We start from the raw sequence: 24,748 nt of genomic DNA, 5'->3' as shown, positions 1-24,748 counted from the left end.
TGTACAGATGGATGCATCCTCTTTCCATTTTTTTTAGATTATATAAATCCAGATTGAAACACAAAGGTTTTATTTCTTCCTCCCCATTTTTTTCTTCCATGAGAAAAGATATGGAATCATTTAATGCTTGAGCTAATACAGGCACAGACACTAGATGCTGTACTCAAACACTTTTAGCAGGAGTTGAAAAGTTCAATGGAAAAGCTTCAGTGGACTTTATGGAGCTAAAACATTAGAGCACATCATATTTGCTCTCGATTCATCTCCTGAACAACACAATTTACCTTAGCTAAATTCTGAATTGACCCTCAGGCTTTTAAAATGCACACATTACACACAAGTGTGCCTTTCAGCACCTCATATCTTGTGAAACTTCAGGAGTTTCATTGTGGGAGTGTGGCCTTGCTCTTTCTGACACTCCTGTTGAAAGCCAATTTCTCCTCTAGCCATCTGTGGGCTCCCTCCTGTTATCAGCTAACAGCTTAGACAAGGACAAGCTGATAGATATTAGTTGTTGATGCTCTACTTGTAGGAATTTCTCCTAGCTTACAGACAGAAGACCATTATGCGTTTCAGCAAGAATGGCAATGTGCTCTCATGCTCATGATGGTGCCACTGGAAATGCTAAATCGTGGCTACTAGGGGACTCTTACTGGCACACAAGGCACAACTTTCACCTGAACAACACATATGTGTGATGTTTTGTTGTCGTGTTTTGGGGTGTTTTTCTTCTCTTCCCCTCCCCCCCAGTTAATACAGCTGTGTTTTGTTTGGGGTTTTTTTGTTTTGTTTTGGTTTGGTTTGGTTTTTTTTACATTGACATAGTGCTGATTGGGATGTGTTGGAAAGTAATCCCTTCTGGTGATGACTTCTTCAACCTCAAATAAAGAAGGCTTCTGCAGGCTTACACCAGAGGTCTTTCTAGCCCACCATCCTTTTTTTCCAGCAGTGGATACCCAACAAGAGATGGGCAAGCACAGGACAAGCACATATAGCTATGCTTCAGCTCAAACAGCTCTGTAAGACTTCTTAAGAACCTGAGCCAAACAGGGTTTCTACACAATCAGGAGCCCTCAGATGATATCTGATATCTGAAGTTGTCCCACCTTCCCTGAAAGCCATGGAAGCCTGTTAAAACAGCTTCAATTCTACATACTGTTGCTGACATGACATGCACTGGAACAATGCTCCATTATTTTGTCATCTAAAAGTAAGGGAAAACTTTTTTCCTGTGAGGGGGCAGGAGCCCTGCAGCAGGCGGCCCAGAGAGGTTGTGGAGTCTCCTTCTCTGGAGAGATTCCAAACCCACATGAACAGACCTGATCCTGTGCAACCTGCTCCAGCAGGTGGTTTGGACTAGATGATCTCCAGAGGTCCCTTCAACCTCCATCATTCTGTGACTCTTCCTTTACACCCACAGGAACACCATTACCCTGGCTCATCCAATAGCACGGGAACATGTAAACTGAATTTAAATGTATCTGTCTTTAGGTACCCTCCCCTGCTACATCTTTTGTGGCCAAACAACCACTGAAGGGATTTTTCCACACCTATCATTTTTTTGTGAAGATGATATAGTAATAGAGTGGAAGTGGCTTGAAGTTACACAGCAAAGCCATAAGAGAATTCTTGTTACATGAGACTCCAACAGCTCTGAAGCCTTTGGAGACTGGAGTTTGTGTGAGTTAGCTGATTCTGATACATATCAGACTAAGCCTTAAAGTTCTGGCCCACAAAGTTAAGTTTAGAAAAAACTGCAGCAAATGTAGCTGTGTTTACTAACCCAAAATGGCAAGGGTGAGCAAGACAGACCTGTTCTTATACCACCCAACCTCTGCAAGAACCGACAGACTTCACATCAGAAGACAAACCAACACACTGCTGTGGGTTTCTTCTGACACAAGGATTTCCAGTGCCTTTCTGTCTGACCATAATTTGTGACTGTAGATACAGAGGTAGAGGAAGTAAGCCTGCCTGTTTAGACAGCCATCACCTTCCCATTATGTCCTACTGCTTGTTCCCATCTCCGCTTTCTTCTTCCCCGTTTTGTGTCACCCGCCCTCAGTGAAAACCACGGAAACGATCCGCACTAAAAATAAACCTATCCCTCCACCTCATCTGGCCAGGCCAAACAAACAGCTCCAACAGGACACAGCTGAGGGAACAGCACAGGCATAGAGATGGGAAAGTGCAGTCGATAGTGGTGGGGGAGGGTTGGAGGAAGAGAAGGACGATGGTTTAGCCTGGCAGCACTGCCAGAATGAATGCACATGAAGCTACACAGTAAGCACTCCCTAGTGTGTGTTCTCAGCACAGCAACGTGATTCAAAGGCTGATGACTTGCTTAAAATATAAAACCTAAGGAGAAAAATATTTGTTGTAGGGAGAACAAATTGGTATCATAGGTATATAAGCACCTCGAAAAAGTAAATTAACTAGAATGTCAGTCGGCCGGCAAAATGCCCTTCAGTTTTAAACCCCACTCATCAGGTCCCGCTAAGAACCACCCTAAACAACAATGCAAAAACCTGCCCAGAAATAGGATGTGCTGACCCAGCTCACCACAGAGAGTGCTCAGAGCCAACCAGATCTCCTGCTGGAAGTAAATGCCTGGAATTCCCCCAGCAGCCAAGGCTGACTGTCAAGAGTCAGGATTTTCTCCTATTTACAACCTCAAATTCCATACAGCAGCCCTTGATAAACTGATTAATAAACATTTTGGGTTAAATTTGCCTCTCGGTGTCTAAAAGCCTGCAAAGCAATAACAAACCAACCAACCCACCCCCAAAAGCCCCAATCAATCAAGCAGACAAAAGCCACCAAAAAAATCCCCAAGCAAAAACCCACCTCCTAACTATATTATTTGCAAGGATCTGTTGTTATTGTATTTCAGAAATAAAAACTTCTGATTTACTGCATACTTTTTACCTCTGGATTTCCCCCAGGATTCAAACCCCTAAAATCTGGGTATATTCCTATCTATCATGTAAGAATGGATCAGCAACAGCATTAGGATGACATTTGGCTGTACTTGAATAATAAGCACACTGCTCCTAATGCTTACAGAATTCCCAAAAGAAATGATATGCTTTTCAGTGTGATCATCCTTTAAGTCCACAACACTGCAATATGCATTTCAGCATTATTTCCACTCCACCAGGAAAGCAGGGACCATCCCTGCTTTCTACAGAAAGCATCTCCTTTCTACAGAATTTGCCATTGTGAGCACAAAAGAAACCAACAGAGATAAATCTCATTTCCTATGGCCTTGTCTGTACTTCTCTAAACCCCTCACTAGCAAAAGTTCCAGCTTTGCTGTAACTCTTCTCAAGCCCCTCTTACGAAGATAAGTGCACAACACACATCTCCAAAAAGCCTGCAGGCTGCCTGGTGATAGCACTTGCCACAGGCCTTGCTCATGTACTTCCCTGCAGTGACAGCCGGGAGCTGTCACCAGCACTTCAAAGCTATTCACCTGCCATGCTTCACCTAGAAAATTTCCCCTCTAATGCCACAAACTTGAGAGAAACTTGGTTTAGTCTCCAAATCATCTTTTCATTTCTATGTACTTGAGGAGTTACAGCTAAGAGTCTGGATTTTTCACTCCACTGTTTGCCACCTCATGTCCTTGTTCTTGAGCAGATTAGAACCTTGTAGAGAAATAGGGGAAGTCTTGCACTTAAATGCAGATACACGCAACAGTGCACATGTGCAAGAAAACAAAATCTCCTTGCTTGCTGCTTTCAATTGGAAGTGCCTGAAGGCATGGTCTTTGCTCCTTTGAACCTTCAGAGAGAATGCTCCTGATATTAATTCCCCCAGCCATTTTCTTCTGCTTTTAAGAAAGAAAACATTAGGCCCTGTCTGATTAGGTGATGTGGGTATTTCTCCAATAAAAGAACAAAATTATCTGCATCTTGCCAGGATTTAGATTTAAAACAATCAATACATGGAACTGGAACTGTCCAGAGAAGGGCCACAAGGATCATTAGAAGGCTGGAGCACCTCTCTTATGATGACAGACTGAGGCAGTTGGGGCTATTCAGTCTGGAGAAGAGAAGGCTCTGAGGAGACCTTATTGTGACCTTCCAATATTTTAAGGGGGCTTACAAAGAAAGCTGGTGAGAGACTTTTTAGGGTGTCAGGTAGTGATAGGACTAGGGGGAATGGAACAAAAATACAAATGGGTAGATTCAGATTGGATGTTAGGAAGAAGTTCTTCACCATGAGGGTGGTGAGATACTGGAACAGGTTGCCCAGTGAGGTGGCAGAAGCCCCATCCCTGGAGGTTTTTAAGGCCAGGCTGAATGGGGCTCTGAGCAACCTGATCTAGTGTGAGGTGTCCCTGCCCATGGCCAGGGGGTTGGAACTGGATGATCCTTGAGGTCCCTTCCACCCCTAACAATTCTATGATTCTATGGAAGCACAAGATAGTTTTGCACACTGTATTACAGCCTGCTGCTTTGTCTGAAGAGCACCCTGGAAGAACTATTTAAGAGAAAGTGTCACAGCTGTCTACACAAGGCCATGAAGAGTCAGGCAGATAAAGCTAATGAAGCCTCTACAATTCTTCAAGACATGATTATTTAATTTTTTAAAAGAAGTCCCAGGGGCTTTCAAACAAGTTGCCCACAGGACCTCTGCGAACAGAAAGAACAGTGGCAAATGTGACAGACTGGCTGATAGAACCTCGAATCCTCCAAAGCTTTCCAGACATTTTTAACTTAAGCAGGAGGTAATTCATGTCACTGAAAATACAGCCTTACATGTCTGAACCTGGGCAGTTGCATCTCAGTGTATTTGTGAGACTGTGGTCCTTAAACTCACTGTTGTAGAACATCCCATACATGTGGACTACCACAGAACAGAGAGGAGACTATTTTTCTACTCTCCCCAAGTTCATTTTCTCTCTGAAATGACAGACAAGAAAATATGTAATCACAGCTTTTTAAGTACAAAAAACTGTAATTGGTTTCCTTTCCCTTTCAGCTTGGAGCATTCTCTTTTCAAGAACAAACATACCCATTTCCTTCCATCTCTTCTTACTCTTGATGGACTTCTCTGGACTCCATTTCTGTTCTTTTCCTTTAAGTTCAGCTCCCCAAACTAGACAAAATACTCCATCTGCATAGTCACCAATGCCAAACAGAACGGTGTAATTACTTCATGACCTTTTGTGCAACAGCCTTGTTAAAGCATCCCAGAATGAGTTAACTCCTTGTTTGTGGCCCATTACTACCACACAGAATTTTCCCTGAACTACAAGTAGTTGTCTTACATTCTGTATCCTCTTCCATTCCCTTCCTTAGTGACTTTTTGTTTACTCCTCAGCAGCTGGTCAGCCTGTTGGAGACAACTATGTTTGAAGGACTTAAATATACCAATTTAGCATTATCAAAATCCTGTAGCAACTTGCTCTTAAGTCTGTATACTGTTCAGAAAGCTGAAGTGAAACACAACTAACTATAATGAGGGAGCTGGGGTTGCTCAGCCCAGGGAAGAGAAGGCTCTGGGGAGACCTAATAGCAGCCTTCCAGTACCTGAAGGGGTCCTACAAGAAGGATGGAGAGAGACTGTTTACAACAGCCTGCAGTGATGGGATGAGGGGTAATGGTTTGAAATGAGACGAGAAGACTTGGGTTGGATGTTAGGAACAAGTTCTTTACCATGAGGGCCTTAGACCACTGGAACAGGTTGCCCAGGGAGGTAGTTGAGGCCCCACCCTTTAAGGTATTCAATGTGAGGCTCGACAAGGCTCTAAGCAACCTGGTCTACTGGAGGATGTCCCTGCTCACTACAGGGGGTTGGACCAGATGACCTTTAGAGGTCCCTTCCAACCCAAACCATTCGGTGATTCTATTCTCTTTAAAGTATGTTAGTGATAATTCATAGAGAAAACAGGAAGAGCAGATTCAAAGTTTTAAAAATGAAGAAAACCCAATAAAAACCTGCCAAACTGTCAAAAGATGCCTTCTCTAGTAGCCACTTCTTACTATTTTTTCCCCCTTTAATCATGAACTACAGCTCTTTTTCCCACAAACCACAAGTGCTGAATCATGTAAGACCTAAATTGACATAAAAATAACAAAATTCTGCTACTTGCAGCGTTTCCCCAAGGGAGATCAAAGAGTTCAAAACATTTTCTCTTAGTGACACACAGCAATGGGAACTGCAAGGGGAAAAAAATAATAGTGGTATTTTTAAACATTTTACTTCTCTAATGAGAAGGGTTCCAAACAATGGTCGTCTTTTCTGCTAAATCAGGCAAACCGTAACAAATGATTAAGGAACGATGAGCAGATTTGGAAGCACAAATGTCCTTCGTGGTACTGTAAACATTGCCTCTCCAAAAATCAGGCTGAAGACCAATTTATTTTCCATTTTAAGCACAAAAAAATAGAGAGCATTCTCCTTCTGCACAGAAGAAAATATTAGTCACAGCAGATAAGTTATAAAATGCTTTTTCATAAGGGATGCACAGAAGCAGAGCAAATGAGTAGACATGTCATCACACAGGAAAGCACACAAAATTGATTGCAACAGGTTTTTGGATCAAACTAGTCAAAATGTATGGCATATCTGAAAATACCAGAGAAGAATAAGGATCATAGTCATTAATAGTACCCTTTGGGCTCTGCTATTGTTAGTATAGAGACCTTCACGCTTATTCCTCTTATACACAGGTACGAGGAATATGTGTTCAAATGCTCTTAGAATTATAAAATAGATTTATAGGTTCACAGAGTAGTTTAGGTTGGAATAGACCTTGAAGATCACCTAGTTCCAACCCCCCTGTCATGGGGAGGAACATACTCCACTAGACCACATGGCTTAAGGCCTCATCCAACCTGGCTTTGAACACCTCCAGGGAGGGGGCATGCACAACTTCCTTGAGAAACCTGTCCTAGTGTCTCAAAATAATCTACCATAATTCTGTAAAGATAACAACTTGGTGTCTGCAAAAAAGGTAAGCAATGGTAGAAATTACTAGAAAAAGACTAGAGAATGAAAGAGCAACCATGATGCTACTGCATGTACTGTAACATACCTATACCTTGAACACTGTTCTGGTCTCTCACTGCAAACAGGATCTGGCAAAACTAGGAGATAGATGGATGGGCAACAAGAATGAGCAAAGGTATAGAACAAGGCTTGTCAGAGAACCAGTTTAACACTCTTTGAGCTGAAAGAAAAATATTTGGAGGGATATGATATGCAATCACAGAATCACAGAATCACAGAATGGTGAGGGCTGAAGAGACCTCTTGAGATCACCTAGTCCAACCCACAGAGCAGGTTGCACAGGCAAGTTTGGAATCTCTCCAGAGAAGGAGACTCTACATCCTCTCTGGGCAAGCTGTTCCAGTGCTCTGTCACCCTCACAGGAAAGTTTTGCTTCATGTTCAGATGGAACCACCTGTGTTTCAGTTTGTGCCCACTGCCCCTTGCCCTGTTACTGGATGACAGCACTGAAATAAGCCTTGCCCCATCCTCTTGACCCCCACCCTTTAGATATTGATCAGCATTGATCAGATAGGCAATGAGAAGGGCAGTTTGGAAAAGATGAAATATTTCTAAATAGACAAACCAAGGAAGACCAGTGGGTGGCCAGCTTGGGGCAGGAGGGAAAGAAGAAAAACAAGAAAGAAAACTCAGTCATGTGGTACTTCCTCATACAGCACATACTTAAACTGCAGAACACACTGCCGTAAGTTAAAAGTTCATGCAGGTTGGAAGGAAAAAATTACATTAAAAAAGAGAGAGAGAATTCCTGGAAGAAAAATCCACTGAAGTTATTAAATACAGAAATACTACTCCCAGTCAAAAATACCTCAGCCATAAATCTGTGGTTATTTGGACAATCAATGTGGGAAACATTACTTAGTGCTTGCCCCATCCCTAAAGTCTTTTTTCCAGTTTCACTATCAGAGATGAGATTTGGTGCTTAATGAACCTGTGGATCTGAGCTGGTAGAGTTTTCTCTTATGGTTTTATTGAGCTGTGCAAATCAATTTAAGGAAAATTATCTAAGGCTCTGTGCATGAAACCTCTCCTTCTGCAGAGAAAGTTATGCTGGTGCAGCCTACTGTTCAGCAAGCCTTTTAAAGAGATTATTATTTAAAAAAAAAAAGAAAGGGAAAAAAAAAGAACACACAACCCCCCCCCAATATGAAAATGAATCACAGCGATTACTGAAAAGACCTACTGTTCACAGCTTAATAGCAGCCACAGAACTGTCACTTAGCTGAAAAAGGTTTTGCTTATTCCAAGTTCTGTGCCAATCTCTAACCTACACAACTCTGCCCGCCCCCGAGAAAAAGCCATAAAAGTGCTGAACGACCTCCCAGATATAAATTTAACAGGCAGGAACGATTCGCTTGCTTTGTTTTTCAACTCCAAGTATTTGTGCGTTTGATATTAATACATCACTGCAGAGCCGGAAGCTCAGCTGCACGCGGGCCACGCCAGCAGCGCAGGAGCGGCGCGTTTTGGTCCACCTATATTCATGTGTTTGAGTCTCTGCGAGGTTAGACCCTAGGGAATCTAGTTGTTGAGGATGGCTTCTGTATTTATGGAACATTATTCTTTGCAAGGCTTTCATTCATCAGAGAGGAGAACCAAAATCTGCTCTGTAGAATTGAAGGCCAAGGACTAAATTTAATCCTTCACTCCTTCAAAACACAGTGAAAATCATCTGTGGTTTGAAGGGCTGGCTCTCACAAATGTCAAGAGCCAGCTTCCTCCAGTAACATGATTTTTAATCCATACAACCATTTAAAAATTATGACTTATGTATTCCCTGACTAATTCCTCTTCCGGTCCATAATGTACCCACACTGCTGCTAGTTTATTCATAGATTCATAGAATGGCTTGGGTTGGAAGGTATGTTAAAGATCATCTAGTTCCAGCTCCCTGCCAAGGGCAGGGACATCTTCCACTAGACCAGGTTGTTCAAGGCCTTATCCAGTCTGACCTTGAACACCTTCAGGGAAGGGGCATCCACAACCTCCTTGGGCATCCTGTTCCAGTGTCCCATCACTCCATTGTAATGAATTTCCTTCCAATATCCAGTCTAAATATGCCCTCCTCAAGCTTCAATGGACTCTCTCTCATCCTATCACTACAAGGCCTTGTAAAAAGTCCCTTCCCATCTTTCTTGTAGGCCCCCTTCAGGTACTGGAGGGCCACTATAAGGTATCCCCACAGTCTTCTTGATGCTGAACAGCCCCAGCTCTAGCAGCCTGTTCCCATAGCAGAGATGCTCCTAAGCACCCTTAGCTTGCTGTGGTTAAAACCTAGAGAGAAATTCAGGCAGGTAACAACAATGATTAGAAATTGTAATAATTCTAATGGGGTGGAAAACACAAGCTCTGCTATTCAGTTATATGTTATACTAAATCAGCAGGTTTGCTCTTCCTAAAAGGAACAGGCAACACTGGCATCCTGAGAAGAAAGGAGAAGATAAAAGTTCAAGTTAGAGGACACCTGCCTGCCAGAAAGAATGTTCTCACTTGAACATTTAAGGCTACTGATCCTGGCCCTGAAGCCTCATTCTTCTGTGATACCTGCTGGGACTCATAATTAATGACATGGCTTCAGCAGCAAGCAGAGATAGCTGACCTCCTCCTCTACCCGATGACAAAACAAAAGTGACTGTCTATTTGTTGCATAGGTTTTTTATCATTCACTTTTCTCCTCCACCTTTCCTTTTTGTCTGGGTTGGGGACTCCTTGAGGCACTCAGCCTGTGCCAAGGGCACTCTGGAGCTGACTGACAAGCAGGTCCTGTTGTTACTTGAGGTCAGCTGTAGGTCTGCAGGCGAGGAGAAGTTAGTTGGCTGTAGAGAGGGAAGTAAGGTTACACTTTCCCCTATTTTACTTCACCATTCTTTGCCTTTTCTTGTTTTCCTACCTGACAGTTCTTAAATTTGATATTATTTAGCTCCTATGAAAGAAAGTCTGTGGGTGTATGTTAAGAAAAGAATGATCTGCACAGCTCTGTCACTTAACATCCTATGGAAGTGAGGGTGGACGTGATCAAAAAGCATTCACCAAATTAACAGAGATAAGAGGGCTTGCATATCTTTAGCCTATTTTATCTTGCTAAACAATTTTGCAGCTCAAAACAGTGGGATAACTATTTGCATTAAAATATGTTTAAGCCCTACTGACAGCAATAAGAAAACTGAAATGGAATGAAATGGCAGAAGTGTCAGAAAAGGTTTACTTTTAAAAGATTTAAAAGGCAAAGTTCATCTCTAATGTTGACATAACAGACAAAAATTCCAATATTCTTCTTGCCTGAGGATAAATATCCTTTCAAAACATCCAGCACAGGTTTTTAAAACAAATACTAGTCGATGAATTACAAGAGTGCACTTTAAACCAACCAAAATTCATCTACTGATTTAAGGCAAGAAACCATAATCTGCATGCCTCAAGAGGTAGCTGGCATGCTTACAGCCAGAGGTAGCTCTGTTCCAAGAAATCATTGCCAGAGTTTCCAAAGTATAAGACAATATAAACCTCAAAATATGCTGTACAAATCACGTTCTCCTCCTGCCTCCTTTTAAAGAGAACATCCCAGAACTTGACTACAACACTTGAATCTCTTCAACTACAGAAAACCAAATTACATGAAATAGGTGGCAGAGTGAAACCATAGACAACTGCAAATGTGCATTGTTCTTGTCTTTCATCTGCTATAAAGTCTTACATTTATTAGACAGAGCTTCTTAGATACTCAGGGGGCGAAAAACTGTTCATAACACTTGTTGGCTTTCAACTTATTTACTTCATTGTATGTAAGGTATACAGTCTTCTGTGCACACTGTTTAGCTTGTTCCCTATGCCTCAGCTCAGGTTGCTGCCTTCTGCAAACAAAAAATCATGTCTGTTGATGCAGACTATATTGATATTAAAGAAGATAATCCACTGTTGACAATAAGCACAAGCAATACACAAAGCTATGGAGGCGATGGAAAAAAAAGTCAGCAAAGGTCTAAGCTGGGAATGTTCGCCACTTGCAGAAACTGAAGCTAAAATCCCACCATGTGCTGAAGAAAGGGGAGGCAGCTCTTTGCTGTTGTGCAGATGAACACTCACTTCTTTGAAGCTCTAAATAATAACACTATTGTCATTATCTGAAGAGGTGATCTCTGTTCCTGAGGTCTCCACTGGCTCCAGTGACAATACGTATGCATGCAATGATTTAGCCCCGATCTGTACGTTTTTATCATGGCTGCTGAAGTCAAAAAGGGTCTCCCTGACTAGAAAACACATTACTTTTACAGAGCACTCAAAAATGGCAAAAGCAGTAGATCAACCTGCTATTTTTGGCTTAAGTGATTAAAAGAACAAATTGCTAATGAGGACAACTGTGAAATATACTCTGCCTATGTTTACCTTTTCTATGGCTGTGATGGAAAAAATCTGTTTTCATGTAGTTTAGAAATAGTGACAATTCATTAAATACTTTGTGACCCTTCCTCTGAAAACTGCCACTTGCAAAAGGCTAAAATGTCACCATCCTTTGACTAATTGGACAATATGTCTTCATTAAGAACGTGCTTACCCTTGGCATGTACTTACATTTACTTCCATTAAAATTCAGTTCGATATTCACATGAGGGAACAAACAAGCAAAGCTCTTGCAAGCGTTTTTTAAGTGCATGTTAAGCCTGAAAAACACTCCAAATTAATTCATAATTAATTCTTCTAGAGATTTCAACACAACCCAACCTCAGTGCTAAAGATGGCAAGAATTTCATTCCTGTTTCTTCAGTGAGGAAGGACTGGGAATCAAGATCAGTTTGTTATTCTGGCCAGTCTGTTACACCTCTGTCAGGCACCAACACAGGGCCCAAGCTATTCCTCTGGCTGTCGTTCCAAACCTTAGGATGGAGAAGGTTTGCTGCCACCTGCACATAGCAGAGTCACCAGCAGCAGAAAAACAAACCAGCAGCCCCTCCAAAGGAAGCACAGTTTAAAACAGATCGGTGTGCCTCACAGAGCCATGCAGGCATAACAATAGTATGAGCTTTAAGCCATGACTTCTGCCTTTCTTTTAGGGCATACAATGCAAAATACCCGATGAACATAAATAAAGCTCATAAATGATCCTCTAATACATTTTTGTTCTGTGAGAAACATCAGTCACTCCTACTTAACATGGTAATTCAAGTTATTAGTCTTCCCGTTGCCATCAAATCAAATATCCAAATTTAGAAGCAAAAATATTTTTATCCTTGTAAAGTATGATGAAAGTGTTGAAGTTCTCAGCTAAACTTGTAGCAAAGGAAGACAAAAGGTGACATTTATTACAGTATTTGACTGGATGCTAGCTTGACTTCCAAATAAACCTGCAACTGTGTTTGTGGGTACGAAACTTGAGGTACTATCAGTAAATGCCAGCAATTTTGGAGACCAGGGAAGCAATTTTAGTTAGCAGAAATAATAAGTGATAATATCTTTTCAGTTTTGCAGTGCAAGTGTCTGTGCTGTGTGATGACAATAAATAAGGCAGGCTGGGTGAAGTGTGAACACCACCCTGCTATCTGGGAAATCAGAGGCACAATGTAAGATAGCAAACATTTAATTTGGTGTTACTATGATGATGTAATGTTGAATGTAATGCTGCACTTCATTCATAAGCAGCATTGTTCATAAGACCTTCTCAAACAATTGTGGTTTGTTTTTTTCAGACTGAAATCCACTATTCTACCATGTAATATGCTCTAAAAGAAGTGGGGAAGGTGAACTTTTTCTATGTATTTCAATGTGGAATGTGTTCTTAAAAACAGAGAGATGGGAAGACCTAAAACCAATCACAGAATTTAATACCTGTTTCTTTTTAAAATTTATTTATTCATTCATTCATTTATTTATTTATTCTGAATGCACCTTACATTTGTTAACTGTGGAACACTTGTGATTATGCTCAGGACTTCCTATGACTCTCAATCTCAGCACTTCTACTGTTAATAGTTGGAGGCTGCCCTGGTTTGAGCCCTAACCTTTGACAGGTTCTAAGCAGACCCCCCCAGGTCCTTTCCTAAGACACAAATTTGATTATTCACTTATCACTGGTATAAACAGTTAACAGTTGTGGGTCAGTGAGTTTTTGGACAAGGGGAGCAAGGCAGATGTTGCTACACTTTTATTAAACAGAGTAGAGATTTACTAAAGGAAGAACTGTCCTCTATTTTTATGCTTGAACATAAGGAATTTCTTCATCCTGAAGCAAGCACCCCCAAACACAGACCGTGTATTTTAAGTAAGAAACCCTGAGCCTCACAGAAGAGCTACACTATACACAAACCACTCCAATCTGAAGGCCCTGTCATGTTTTCACTAAAATCAGAGTATTTACTAAAGAATTAAAAATAAAGGATTTAAAAATAATGTAAAGATGTATGTATGTATAGAGTACAGTTCTGATATATATTAACAATTTAAGAAGTTTAGGGGCTTGTTGGTTTGGTTTTGGGGACTTGTCTTTCTTTTCTTTCTTTTCCTTCCTTTTCTTATCTGTTCCTTTTCTTTTCCTTTCCCTTCTTGTATTCCCTTACTTTTTTCTTCCCCAAAACTGCCTTTTTCTTGTTTGCAGTATGATCCCAGTTCTGCTTTTACATATTTGAAACTACACAGTTACCATGGTTGCTTATTTCTGAAAGCACCACTGGATCTGACTGATCCAACCACAGCAGTAAATTTAACGCTTACAGGGAACGAACCCAGAGTAATATTAACACTAAAGTCTATTCTTGATCTCATGTAGGAAATGTTTATAATTTTGTGCTCTAAGATTGACTAATCAGACCATTAGGGACTTGCCTGGTTGATTTAATGAAAACCAGACACACTTACACTACATCTGTATTCAAACAGGTATTTCATAGGCAAGGGAAGATACTGCTGGGCATCAGCAGAATCTGCTCTTAACATGAGGAGAGCTCAACTTCAGTATCTGCTGCTAATTAATAGTTAAGTGTGCAGCACAAAACCAAGTGCTAACACAACAAAGAAATTTAATGTTACCTAATTGCCACTTCTCCCCAGTATCCACTACTTTTCAATACCAGTCCTCTTGACAATTTTAACCTCTGCATGAAGACTAAAGAGTCGCCAACAATGATATTAGCATACACAGCATTTGCAGCTGTCCTTCTCTCAACAGCCTTCTTCATAAGTTTTTCTGCTGTTACCAATTCAGGGTAGTAATAATGTTGTTGGATCTATACAATTGAATCATTATCTGGCCTTCCAGATCCTTTCTGCACTTGTGAAAGTAAGAATAAATGATCAACTACCATCTTAAACCATAAATACACAAAGCACTGACTTAACTTTTCACTGTCTAACTCAGTTTCAGAAGCTAATGTTGACCTGACACTGTCATTACATCATTTCACAACCACGGGTAATTATAAAAGGTTGTGGCTGATCATTCCACCTAAAATGGTAAACCAGGCCCAAAAGTAAGAATTTAAATAGAACAAGAAATCAAGTAAAGCCATTTGAGTGGCAATATTCACTGCATTCTCCCTCTTATTTGATGATATTTTCAAGTCCAACATTGTATACTTTCACAGTTCTGAGAAACATGCAAAATACTTCAAGCTATTTGAAAACCAACAAATGTAAGCTGATGCTATTTTGTAACTCCTTTGGACCTCATCAAGTACACACTGCAGGGTCAAATAGAATATTAAAGTGACAGCATTAACTGTGTAACCTACACACATAACCATATATGAACCATATCAGTCATGTTTTTAATCTTTACTTATTTATTCAAGATAAGGATTTTCTACAGCTCAGCCAGACACTTTACTTGAGGAGTTACATCAAACAATGAGACACACAGAGTGAAAGCCATCCATCACCAGACTTGAAATATTAGGTCTAATAAAAACAAAAATTAAGAATTTTCTAATAAGAAAGCCTACACAACTTCAAATTCTGACCATAAGTATTTTTCCTTCTTGTGTCATTACATTACAAATACAAATATAAAGCCCTGATTTTTAAGAAGAAAATGGAGGAAACTTTAAGTTACCAAACTGAACTCAAACTGCCATCTCTGAAGACTTAGAGCAAACCACGCACCAGAATCATCTAAAGTGGTTTTCCCATCAGGACCAACATGAACATTCCGCTTTTAAGAGCTCAATTAAAGAGCTTACTTGATTGATAATATAGCTTTTAGAAAGTACTTTTGAACCTCACACTCTGGAACAACATGTGCACAACTCACTGTTCAGCAAAATACTTTGTCTCTAAAAAACATTCTTTGCACAGGAAAAGGAAAATTTTGAAAACTCCCCTTGCCCCCCAAAACCCGGGAGAAGACTTTGTAGGTTTCTATTCAGCAAATGATTCACATTCACTGGTAACTGGCTCCAGGAAGACCTAATAGCAGCCTTCCAGTACCTGAAGGGGGCTTACAAAAAGGATGGAGAGGGACTGTTTACAAAGGCTTGCAGTGATAGGATGAAGGATAATGGCTTCAAACTAGAAAAGAGCAGATTCAGATTGGATGTTAGGAACAGGTTCTTTACTATGAGGGTAGTGGAACACTGGAACAAGTTGCCCTAGGAGGGGGTTGGGGCCCCATCCCTGGAGATATAGAAGATGAGGTTCGACAGGTCTCTGGGCAACCTGATCTAACGGAGGATGTCCCTGCTTACTGCCGAGGGGATTAGACTAGATGACCTTTGGAGGTCCCTTCCAACCCAGACCATTCTATGATTCTATAGCTCAACATCTGACGACAGAAATTGGTGGTAGCTGACTATCTGCTATACACCCACACATAACTAGTCAGTTAAGCTTGATCCAACACATACACTATGAAAATCAACTTAATTTCACTATATTTTGGGGGAAGAATAAGGGTAAGGGAATTATGCTCCCAGCAGCTTTGTAGAGCTCACAAAATTCAAATCCTTTAATAGAGACAACTGAACTTGAGTAAACACAGGCTTACATAATCCACCATGTTTTTCCACAGCTACCAGCATAATATGCCCTTAATATGTTCACTCTGATTCACAAAGGACAAAATAATTCCCCATCAATAAAGGATTAAAAATGGCGCAGGTCAATTCCTGTTAACTTTAGCAAATATCAATCAACAGTTTGCCAAAAAGAACTTAAAAGTCCCTCCCCATGTTGTGTGTATGCTTCCATTTCAGTTTTACAGCCCTTCTCCTGATTCCATTCTGAGACATGGAGCTAAGATAATGTCTAAACAAGTCATCAATTTATAATTTATCTTGATTACTTTCAGGACTTTCAGAGGGAAAAAAAAATCAGTGGACATTTGCCTTGTCCACATTTATTTACTTTGTAAAATACTGTAGCCTTAATTCTTATGGATTTTGGAATTAGCCTAGACTTGTCACCCAGGAAATTTGTTGTATAAATTCTATATTCTTTCACAAAAGTAATGAAAGGGCAACATGAAAATTACAAAAGAAAGAAAAAAAATCTTTGATTTTGTTTTGTATCCAGTAGAAAAATCACCAGGGTAGAGTAACTATATCAAATTAAAGTTTGGTGGTTTTTTCTAAAGTAAGTAAAGCCACTCTTACAGGGATGTTAAAAGGCTTCAAAAAGAAAACAATTTGTTTGATAATTTGTATCACTGATGTTTTGCTTAGGTTTGGTGCAGATCTGTGTAATAATTAAAAAAAAAAAAAAAAATCAGCCTAACAAAATCCCAAGATAGGTATCAGACTAAATGTGAACCCATTCTTCCTTGAGTTGTTGGAATTCTAGCCATAAATTGAAATTAGGAGTATGGTTTCACCCACAGGAAATCAGTATTTTCAAATCCACTTCTTTTAAAGGACAATTTCCACAATGAAATGCATATTGGTTAATTGCTATGCAATTTAAGAACACATATCCAAGCACACCCAATGTGTTACAAATACATTTAAATTGCTGCTTCATGAGTGTTGTCGGTCACACTGTGGCACACAGCATGTCTGAAATGCACCTTCAACTGAAACATTGATTTGTCCCACAAAGATTAGGTGGCTAACATCAACCAACAGGGAACAACACATCTGTAACTTATCTTGCAACACTAAGGGTTATGTCTTCAACAGCTCACTACTATCTATTCTGTTAAAAACCCTCATTCAGATTCGTGCCTTTTCCCTCTTTTAGAGAAGAAGGGTAACCTTTGTCATGTTTTAGAATGTCCCAAAATTCCCCCCAGAGGCAACACCTCAGTCAGCATCTTTCCCTTTACAACTGTTTTTAAGTACAGATGACAGAACCACAAGTCCTGAATGTCTAGTACTAAATACTGGATTGGTTTCTCTGGCTCAGAAGGTCTTATTCCATGCCTCAGTTTTCACTACTTACAAAATCTCTCCTTTTTGCATTTGCTAAGCAAGTGCTTAGCAAAGAATGCACAATTGATTACTATCTCAAGTATTTATTTTTACATTTGTCCTTATTTAAAAAAACACACAACACTAGATGGGTCAAAAGTTATTTCAGCTGGAAATGCAGTTTTACTTTAAGTTATTACTGACTTTAAATGGAGTAGAATCAAACCCTGAAGCACGATAGCACTTTTTTCCCACTTCTTATTTTTTCACCTGTTTTGCTCACACATCTTCCTGGAGATAAATAACATACTAAACCACCAAAATCTTAAAGCACAATAAATAAAAAACTAGCCAAGCTATCCATTTTACAAACATTAAACCTATGAATTGAGAAAGAGAAGAGAAGAGAAGAGAAGAGAAGAGAAGAGAAGAGAAGAGAAGAGAAGAGAAGAGAAGAGAAGAGAAGAGAGAAGAGAAGAGAAGAGAAGAGAGAAGAGAAGAGAAGAGAAGGGAAGAGAAGGGAAAAGATGGAAGTGACACATCAAGTATTTACTTCTCAACCAGCATTAGATTTTTTCATCCTTTTTTAAAGCTTGTGACAACTTGGGTTTTTTAATTAGAACTATAATTGGACACTATTTCAAATATTGTGATGGCATTTTAAAAAATCCTATTTAATTAAAAAAGAGCTATTACTTTTTCTATTTTAAACCAGAATGGACTTTGAATCAAGACTTCAAATGAATCATTACTTGTCTCATAGTCCACTGGGTCCTACTCTTTTCCCCTCCAAGAAGAATAAGTTTCTGGCTCTGTAAAACATCATGCAGAGTCAAATTTGACAAGATATAGTCAGCTTCTGTGAAAAGATGACATTTTGCAAGCAATAAAACAAAAAAATCTCCAGCCCTATGAGAAGTCCACTTGAGTTGTCTTTTATCCCAGAAACTATAAAAAAAAAAAAAAAAAAAGGGGTGTGTGTGGTGGGTGTCACTATAGAGTATTGCAAAGAATATGTCACCATTTATTTTACCCAAGCATATAAAGGTCAAAATTCAAGCTTAAAAAAATCCCACATAAAATGAGCCACAAATGGCTCAGAACATCAATACCTGCCTAAGACAAATATTCCATGTCAAACTGGCATTCTAGTTCTAAAAAGAGCTTCTCATTTTCACTAACTCACATCTAGCAACTGAGCAATTATGCAATATGTGGGTGTACCTTGCAGTCGTTTTCTTAACATCTGCATTCAGTGTTAAATTCTAACTGTACAAGATGTCTGATATTTTTGCTTTATCTTCAGCCTTCAAAGTGGTAGGTTTACCAGAGGCAAAAACCACGCACCAGAGAATATGAGTCATATAATAAAGAAACGACTCTTCCCCTTCTCCCCCTTCCACCCTGGAGCTATAATAACCTAAAGACACTCTATTGTAAATGGCTTCTTTGGCAGTATTGATAGCATCAACAGCTTGAAATCGTTAAGCCAATGACTGAAGATTTTTTTCTCAATCCATAGCAAATTTCTCTCAATATCGTTTTAAGGCAAATCTGAAATTGTGCTACTGCAAAAATGAAATTCCTTAGAATATTCAGAAGGTCCAGGCACTTTACTTTCAAGTCAGGCATAAAACATGCAACATTCTATGCATGTTCCTATAAAGAATAGCATTAAAATAAAAAAGTCATCGAACATCAGATGTCTTTGCAAGGTATTTCTCATTTGTCTACAAAAACAGAAGCCTCTACACAGAAATCCTTCATTTTCTAATGATTCCATATCAAAAGATGGCAATACTGACATAGAATTAAACCCTTGCTCATGCCAACTATAATAAATAGATAAGGAAGCAAATCACTTAACCACCAGCTACATGAGTTTCCACTCTGAAAGACCATAAGTATGGAAAACAACAGTGGGGCACTCTAAACTTCTATTCCCTTTTATATCCTTTTCTGTAGGTGGACTGTAACTCCACAGACTGACACCCTGCACCTAATTCCATGCAGGAAACCAGCTCTCAAAAAAGTCTCATCTGATGTGCCATTAGGTATGATAACAGCAGAAACGTTTGAGGAGCAGAACCAAATCCAGAGACGGTATTTAAAACCAGCAGCAAATAAATTGGTAGCAACAAAACCTGGCACCACCAAAACATGTGCAACCACCAGAATCAGGGAAGAAAGTTCACCCAAGTGGTGACACTGGCATAAGCTCTCCCCATGACCATCTTCCACAAAACAAAAACTCCAATGTTTCAGTAAATCAAAGTGAAGCAACACATTCCCGCTCAATGCAGAATAAATCAGTGTTTTCTCTTCTTACCTGTGTATAGTCAAAGTCAGAAAGAGGAGCTATACTCTTGATGTAGTCCATTCGAAATTGGTTTTCTGGGTTGGCCAGTGGAACTGGGGGTATTAAAGTGCTCATAGCTGAAACTATAGTCTGGAATGGGATAAAACGAAAACAAACACATTAATCTGGATAAATCCAGGAGAGGGGATCAACAGAAGATAATCCAATCTGATCAGCAAAATGGGATTTCTCTCAGCACAATCTTGGAGAGCACAATCCTCACCATTTTCAGTATACCCAAGCATTTAAGAACAGTATAAAGTGTGTTCTTACCACAATCGCATCTTTAACATTTTTCCGAATATCCAGTATTTTCTGTTTCTTTTCTCTGCATTAAAACAGAAACATTAACACTTGGATTTTTTTTCTTCCCAAGAGGTTCAGTCACTTTGTTTCTATTTTTTTTTCACTGATCGCTTGTTTATCTGCTCTTCATCATTACAACACACTAACTGAAAAGGACAGCCAGACAAAAATGTATTTTCCCCCTTATTCCTCTTCTTGCATAGCACCAGGAGTGATGCACATTCATTCCTGATACTGTTTTTGGTTTGTTGTTGTTTTGTTGTTTTTTTTTTTTTAAATCAGGCAATCATAGCCACATCTGCAAAGCCTCCCCTGATGGAACTGGAAGTCATTCTCTCGTTTCCACAGCATGCTGTAAACATGCTCTAAATTAACAGCACATAGTCGAAGGCCAAGAGATAGCTAAAATTAAAGCTATGGATTAATGAGAATTTCTGGGCAGAGTTCTTCAGAGAGAACATGATGCAGCCTCAGAAAACAGAATGATTTCTAACAAACATGCACAATTAGTTTCAGTTTTACACTAACCCCAATACCGGAAAAACAGCAGCCACTGTCATCCTGAATGTGACTTGACATGTATTTTTATATTGCAGACAGATGCAATATTTGGTTATTTGCCTCTATGTAAAAAGTAGTCGCCATGTTGTTGCTACACAGGGGCCTGTCAAGCGCCGCAGTAGCAACAGTGTAAAATACAGTAAAGGGGCCAGAAGGAGAAAATGCAAATATACAATAGCTGTAATTTCCTTATTCTCACTCCCTTTCCTCCCCTCCTTCCCCCAAAACGCAGTGTCAAGTCACCAAAACACAGAGTGTGAAAGCAGAAATTCCCTAACCTGCTGTGTGATAACCTGTTCCCAACATTTAACGAAAAACAAGTCATAAAGTGTCAGTAATTCTTACTCTGAATTAAATCCATTGACATGTAGGATTCGCATTTGTTTCACAATAGTGCTTTTTCCTGACTCACCAGCCCCTAAAAGAGAAAGAAGGAAAAGGGAGAACATTGTGATAACACGGTTCAGGCTGGGGACTTGGGGTGGGTTTGGTTTTTCTGGGGGGACGCGACAGCATCTCCCACCTCCGGCAGCATTTCTGTCTGTATGAATCCATGTGGCTCAGGCGCGGAGCACGATCTGGGCACGTCTCGCTTATTGCTCAAGACAACAGCCTACATTTCCCATACCTAAGGCTCACACAACCTTTCTCTCCCCTCTCCTCTGCCGCCTGGGCGGGCTGGGGCCGATGCCCTCTCCTCTCCCCTTTGCCCCCCCCCCTACCCCTGTGCCCCCTTCCTCCTTACCCAGCAGAAGCAAGCGATGTGTCGCTTTATAAGCCAGCCTCTCTTTCTGCAACTGCTTCTCTATCTTTTTGTTGGCTTCTCGCTGCGCTTTCTCATCGATACGCTGATCCTCCGTTTTGCTGTTGCCCAAACACCCCATAGCCGCCGCTCAGGATGGATGTCAAACCGCTGCCTTTACAGATTGAGTATTTACAGGAGGGAGGAAGGGACGCGGGGGGGGTAGGGGTAGGGGGGGAGGCAGAAGACAAGTCTGTATATCCGTGTGTCTCTGCGACGGTTCCTCTTCTCTTCCCCCCCGGCTGGCTCACAGAAAATGGTCTCTAGCCGCTCTCTGATCGCAGCCGAGTTGCTTCGCTCGCTCCCCCGAAGAGATGCGGAGAGCAGGCGGCAGAGGTAGCCGTGCCTCGGCAGGGAGGGGGTAAGGGGGGGGTAGAAATCTGTGCAAAAATGCCTAACATGCAACGAGAGGGAGAAAAAGGCTGCTCCTGGAAACCAGCCGGGTGCCGCTCTCCCTCCCCACCGCGCACACAATCCCTATATTTCGCTGTAAAGGTCTATTTTTGTCTTCCTAACTCAGCACTGCCTCTTTCTGCGAGACCAGGAAACAACCCAGCCACCAGCCCTACGCTCAGGGTTGCCGAAGGAGAAAGGTAAAAGCCGGACCCGATCTACCTGGATCCTCCGGTGCCGCGGCCAGGCGGCTCCCCGGGGCCCGAGCCTCCCGCCGCCCCCGGCCGTCCCTCAGCGCCCCCCGGCCTCAGCCTCGGCCTCCGCGCACCGCCTGCTGCCGCCAAAACCTGGATCTGGCATCGCCTCGACGGGACCTGCGGCCTCTGGGCCGCCAACCCCCCACTCCCCGGCCCGGCCCGGCCCGGCCCCTCGGCTTGTGGCCGTGGGGAGCGGGAAAGGGATCGAGGAGGGGTGTTACCCCCTCGGAGGTACTGTAAGAGCCTGGCTGCTGCTGCCAGAGCAAGGTTTGGCACTGTTTGGTCTGGAATGCCAGGCTGCCACAGGTGATGGCTGCTGTCCTCAGTAACCTGAGGGCAAAGTGCCAGTGCCACCAGGGTGGGAAAGCAGCCTTCTGAGAGGGCATGCTGCTCATGCTCTGATAGGCATACCTGGAATCACAGACTGCTTTGGGTTGGAAGGGACCTGTAAAGGTCTAGTCCAAACCCTCTGCAGTGTGCAGGGACATCTTCAAATAGAGCAGGTTGCTCAGAGCCCCAATCACCCTGATCTGGAATGGTTCCAGGGACGGTGCATCTATGACCTCTCAGGGAAACCTGGGCTAGTGTTTCACTACCCTTACAGGAAAAAAAATGGTTCCTTTTAACCAGACTAATATTCCCCTCTTTAGCTTAAAACCATCACCCCTTGTCACAACAGGCCCTGCTAAAAAGTCAGTCTCCTTCTTTCTTAATCGACCCTTTTAAGTACTGAAAGGCCACAATAAGGTCTCCCCAGAGCCTTCTCTTCTCCAGGCTGAACAACCCAAACTCTCTACACCTACCTACATAAAATGCACAGGTATGCAGAAACACCACACACTGACCTACTAATAAACAAAGTGTGTTATTTCACAAGTTGTCAAAGCAGAACACTGGCATTTTTTTCCTTTGACTATTCCAAACTGTATCACCTGAATAAGAAAACAAAGCAGTCCCAGTAGCTCACAATAACATCTAATCCAAACATGAGAATATACATGCTAATACCACCACCACAAATCTTAACAAGAAGCCATGTTTGTTCCTTCATTTACTTCCATTTTAGGTCCTGAAACAAGCCATCAAGATAGACAACATTACAGATATTCCCTCTTGCTTCAAATCTGCCTTGCAAACTGGCACCACAATGCAAAAGCATCTGGCTCTTCCTGAGAAGAAACCACCTGCACTACTCAAATGCAATCCCCAATTCACCGAGGCAGAAGAGCACTAAATGATGGACACAACATCTCTTCAGTTCAAAAATATTTTCAACCTTTACCTCCAGCTATTATTATTCCTCCAGTCTTCTGAAGATCAATTATTGAAAAATTAGTATTTTGATAGCTACATATGTGTGCAAAATCCTGGTCCTAACTGAAAACAGAGAGATTGCCATTAACCTCAATCTAAGTATCATTTTTATCTAGGAAGTCTTGAGATGCATGGCAAAAAGAAACTAGATTTTACAAGCAGGAGGATTTAGGTTTTTTTCATTTGCTCTGTCACTCAGGTGGGAAATGCTGGATGCAGGAAGAGGAACTGGTACTGTCTACTTTGAGTGCACACCAGAAGAAAGTGCAAAGGGCAGGATCCAGAAAAGAAACAGGTACTGCTCCACCTGCAGTTGGGTACATGGGAGTTTTCAGGAGGCTACTGAATTCAACTGCCAGATAGGTGAGGTTTTTTTTTTTAATTGCTTAATCTAGACTCTGGAAACATTTTTCTTTTATTCTTACACAGGTGTGGGGATGGGACAGACACACACTACAGATAAAAACTGACAGGATGAGAAAGGCTGAAATACACATTTTTAAGCATTACTGAACTGTCTTTTTTAAGGACAGACCGCTTTTTACTTACTGACATTTTCCTGTCCAGAAAGGGAAAACCATCTCAGATACAGATAGGTTTGGAAGCAGAATTCAGGGTGACTGCTGCCTTTGGAGGCTGCTGGGTACAGGATACACCATGAACAGCTTTTGTGAAGAGCAGTCGTGATTGCTTTCTGCTGCAGCCCTACAAGGGCTCCAAACTGAGCAGGCTTGGCTAGAACTCACTAATTGGGTCTGGATTTTCATATTCTTCAGTGCCAGAAGCTGTAAATTATGATGCACAAGATGTGCGTAGCCGTATTTATTTCCTATGTAAATATCTCAGTTTGGGACCTAGGTCCCCAATCTGGCTAGTGTCAGTCAGTAGTAGCAGCTAAATCTGCCTTGTTTCTTCCCTTCCACTCCTCTGCAGGTTGTTTTTTTTCCCCTGCATGTACTAATGTTGGGATTTTTGGTGCAGATTTGTTCCCAGCTTTTGAAAAGGCTCAGTGCCAATAAATAGGATTTGACAGGATCCTGGTATATCCTGCTTTTACCTTTCACCAAAAGAGGGAAAGTGTTTCTCATTTCCTCTCTCCCCTTGGAAAAGCCCCATGACCCTTTTGGGTTTCTTCCTCCTGAGAAAAGATCACACAGTTGAAGAATGACACGCACAAGCAACCTGTGCCCAGAAGGAACTTTTGGCTGCAATCATATTTCCAACCCACCCTTTGCTTTTCCAAAATACAGGGCTTATCCTGACCCATTCAGAACTACAAAACTCTAGAAGCAATAATAAGCACAAGAGAAGACTTCAGCCTCTTTGGACACAGCAATTATTCTTTTTCCAGAGAGTAATCACAGCTACCACAGCAATGTATGTCCCCTCACATACAGATAACCCA

At 41.2% G+C, this 24,748-nt stretch overlaps 1 protein-coding gene across 2 annotated transcripts in view; it reads right to left on the bottom strand.

The window, feature by feature from the left end:
- The window catches only part of GNAL (G protein subunit alpha L), a 231,519-nt gene that overhangs the window by 127,651 nt on the left and 79,120 nt on the right, over window positions 1–24,748 (bottom strand). The window contains exons 1-4 of one of the 2 annotated variants that reach the window (XM_054164123.1): window positions 21,323–21,547; window positions 20,923–20,995; window positions 19,984–20,038; window positions 19,681–19,800 (exon numbers count right to left, since the gene is read on the bottom strand). In XM_054164123.1, the coding sequence (XP_054020098.1) occupies window positions 19,681–19,800; window positions 19,984–20,038; window positions 20,923–20,995; window positions 21,323–21,461 (387 nt within the window). In that variant the 5' untranslated portion in view covers window positions 21,462–21,547. Of the gene's footprint in view, window positions 1–19,680; window positions 19,801–19,983; window positions 20,039–20,922; window positions 20,996–21,322; window positions 21,548–24,748 lie in introns of those variants that run through there. The other variant, XM_054164121.1, reaches the window with a different exon arrangement.

The sequence above is a fragment of the Dryobates pubescens genome, chromosome 9 (genome assembly GCF_014839835.1).
Source record: "Dryobates pubescens isolate bDryPub1 chromosome 9, bDryPub1.pri, whole genome shotgun sequence".
NCBI classification, from domain to species: domain Eukaryota; kingdom Metazoa; phylum Chordata; class Aves; order Piciformes; family Picidae; genus Dryobates; species Dryobates pubescens.
The sequence above is the reverse complement of the archived record's forward strand: the minus strand, read 5'-3'. Positions and strand labels throughout refer to the sequence as shown.